The sequence below is a fragment of the Scomber japonicus genome, unplaced genomic scaffold (assembly GCF_027409825.1).
Source record: "Scomber japonicus isolate fScoJap1 unplaced genomic scaffold, fScoJap1.pri scaffold_706, whole genome shotgun sequence".
Taxonomy (NCBI): domain Eukaryota; kingdom Metazoa; phylum Chordata; class Actinopteri; order Scombriformes; family Scombridae; genus Scomber; species Scomber japonicus.
In genome coordinates this window covers 12,501-15,452 of record NW_026518756.1, presented here as the reverse complement: position 1 = coordinate 15,452, position 2,952 = coordinate 12,501, and the positions used below count along the sequence as shown (strand labels likewise).

Sequence of the window (2,952 nt, the reverse complement as noted above, 5' to 3'; positions counted from 1 at the left end):
TACATGTCGCTGGAGGGAGTGGGCTTTGGTGTAGGGGTAGTGAGATTTCCCTCCATGATCTCATTGAAACTACTGTTCCCTACATTCTTGGCCAGCTGGAGGAGAAAAAGAGAGAGAAGACATATAAGATGACGAGGATCATGTAGTCGAACAGAACATGAAGTAGAGACAGATGACTCACGCTTGTTTTTGGGAGTTTTACATCCAAGCTTATTTTTGAGATACAGATGGATTTACAAGATCAGACTTCAATTATGATCATCACTGGTAGTTTGGACCAATAAAAGTCCCACTATTGTTTATTCATTCATTTATACATGCTGAAAAGGACAATACTGGTTTGATAATAAGAGTCATTTCAAGGCTCTTTTAAATTATTGTGGGGATAAAATCACCAAATTATGAGGGTAGTAAATTCCATATTTTGGGTTCCTCTGTATAAAATACTGAAGTGAGACAGATATGTATTAAAATGAGGATGTCAAAGAAGTAGAGTGATTTTGAAACTGATGATTAAATAAAAAAAAGAAGGAATCAGGCGTGATCTTGCAAAAGCAGCACTAACACTAACTAACCTTTTCTTTTAAAGTGTCTCCCCCCTTTAAAAAAACTGTTTCCAAGGACGACTTCTCTTCTCTCATGTTTCTGTGTAACAAACCATCTGGTGCATCAGGTTACATCTTCAAGGGATCATCTCTCTCTCTCTCTCTCTCTCTGTCTCTCTCTCTCTCTCTCTCTCCCCCTCTTTCTCTCTCTCTCTCTCTCTCTCCCTCTCTCTTCCCCTCCATCTCTCCCTCTCTCTCTCCCTCTCCCCCCCTCTCTCTCCCTCTCTCTCTCTCTCCCCCTCTCTCTCCCTCTCTCTCCCTCTCTCTCCTTTCCTCTCTCTCTCTCTCTCTCTCTCCCTCTCTCTCTCTCTCTCTCTCCTGTGTTTCTTCTACTCTTTCATTATTTCTAATATTTCACCAGAGATGAAAATAGTGAAGGTTGCAAGGACACACAGCTGGCCGCCTTGAAAAAAAAAAAAAAAAAGAAAAAAAGAAAAGAAAGAAAAAATGACTCACCAAGAGTTCTGAGGTTCCCAGCTTGTCGAGCTCCATGGACTGGATGCGGGAGATGTGGACGCCCATCTCTCGGTGGATGCCGGAGCACTCGATGCAGGTCAGGATCCCCAGGTTGGTGGAAAGCCATTTAGGGTCTGAGATAAACACAGGAAAACATGACAGGAAATGCACGTTAATGACAGTTTAGTTTATTTGCACATAAATATCAGCTCAGTGGAAATTGGGCTTATAATAAATGACCCATTCCTCATTTTGTGCACATTCTGCAAATTATTAACATTTAACAACTGCCAGAAAGATCGGATATGCACGAGAGAAACTGCACGTTAATGACACTAATTTAGTTTATTTGCACATTAAAAGAAGAAAAAATACATAAAACAAGAAAAGTAATGGATGCAGGTGTGTTGAGATTAAGAAAGTAAAACAAGCAAATCCAGAAATGAAAGTAAATAAATAAATAAATGAATAAAAGGATGAGTATTTCATTTAAAACAAAAGGCACAAGGCTAAACCTTTATTCCTTAATTCTTTACATTGTTTTTTGTACAATATTGGTTTATTGGCTCAGTGGAAATTGGGCATATAATAAATTACCCATTTCTCACTTTGTGCACATTCTGGACAAAGTGAGTCAAAATCTGCCATAAAATACCAAAATCTTTAATTTCCTTATGATTTATTTGTCATTGCACATAAAAAGAAAGAAAATACATAATAAAAGAAAAGTAATAGATGCAGGGAAATGTGCAGAAGGAGCCAATAAAACCCATCATGGCTCTATTATAGTGAAACATACAACCTGAAAACTTCAGAATAAAGAAATAAATACAAAAAATAAGGTGTTCAAAAACATAAACTTCAAATAAACGGTTGCTGCTTCTCCCATCGAGCGGACAGATGGTGCAGATCCAGTAAAAACTATTCAAAGTTTGGACATACGCCTCATATTTATTTTAATTTTAGCTCTTGTACTGATTATCAAATAACAGGTTTTAATTGAAGCTGCATCAGGTGACTCTGAAAACTGGCAGAAACGGTGCAAATGAAACTGAAATACAGCAGGGGAAGTGGTTTAATAGAGCCAAAAAAAAAAGAAGAGATTATTCAGCAATATTCAGCAATAAAAAAAGAAAAAAAAATTCCTTTCCTTTCACTAAAAATACAACGAGGCATGTGTCTGCATTATACTCTCGTCTTGTGAGGCTGCTGTCAGGAGGGAAATGGTCTTTTCTTCCTGTGTCCCTACATGATTTATTCTTTTATGATTGTAGAATTTGCCTCGACAGAAGCTTTTATTGTTAAACTGCAGGGAGGAAACACATCTACACACACTGATGTTCAACAAAAGATTTTTTTTTCTGCTATAAAAGCTCTTTTTTATTTATTCTGTGTCGTAAAATGAGTGAACACTTTGTACGTTGGGTCGGTTTCTCTGTGTGGGAACGAGAAAAACAACACTTGAACAACGCAGAGGGTCAGAAAATGGGTTTATCAGCTGTATCACCTGTTTTTGTGTTTTTGAGTGTGATGATGAGGAAGGGAGGAAAGATGGAAGGTAAGATGGAAGGATGGAAGGAAAAGAGGAAAGGAGGGAGGGAGGAAGTAAGCTGGAAGGATGGAATGAAGGAAGGAAGGAGAGAAGGAAGGAGAGAAGGAAGGAAGGAAAGCTGGAAGGATGAAAGGGAGGAAGAAGGAAGGAAAGGAGGAAGGATGGAAGGAAAGATGGAAGGATGGAAGGATGGAAGGAAGGAAAGGAGTTAGGAAGGATGGAAGGGAGGAAGAAAGGAAGGAAGGAGGAAGGAAGGAAGGAAGCTGGAAGGGAGGAAGGAAGGACAGAGAAAAGAAGGAAGGAAAGGAGGAAGGAAGGATGGAAGGATGGAAGGGAGGA

The 2,952-nt window shown here is 39.0% G+C and overlaps 1 protein-coding gene across 1 annotated transcript in view; it reads right to left on the bottom strand.

The window, feature by feature from the left end:
- Positions 1 to 24: 24 nt before the first annotated feature.
- The window catches only part of LOC128354848 (arf-GAP with SH3 domain, ANK repeat and PH domain-containing protein 1-like), a gene marked incomplete at both ends in the record, with an annotated part of 11,561 nt that continues 8,633 nt past the window's right edge, over positions 25 to 2,952 (bottom strand). The window contains 2 exons of the mRNA XM_053314991.1: positions 25 to 95; positions 1,062 to 1,195. Coding sequence (XP_053170966.1) covers positions 25 to 95; positions 1,062 to 1,195 — 205 coding nt within the window. The remainder of the gene's footprint in view (positions 96 to 1,061; positions 1,196 to 2,952) is intronic.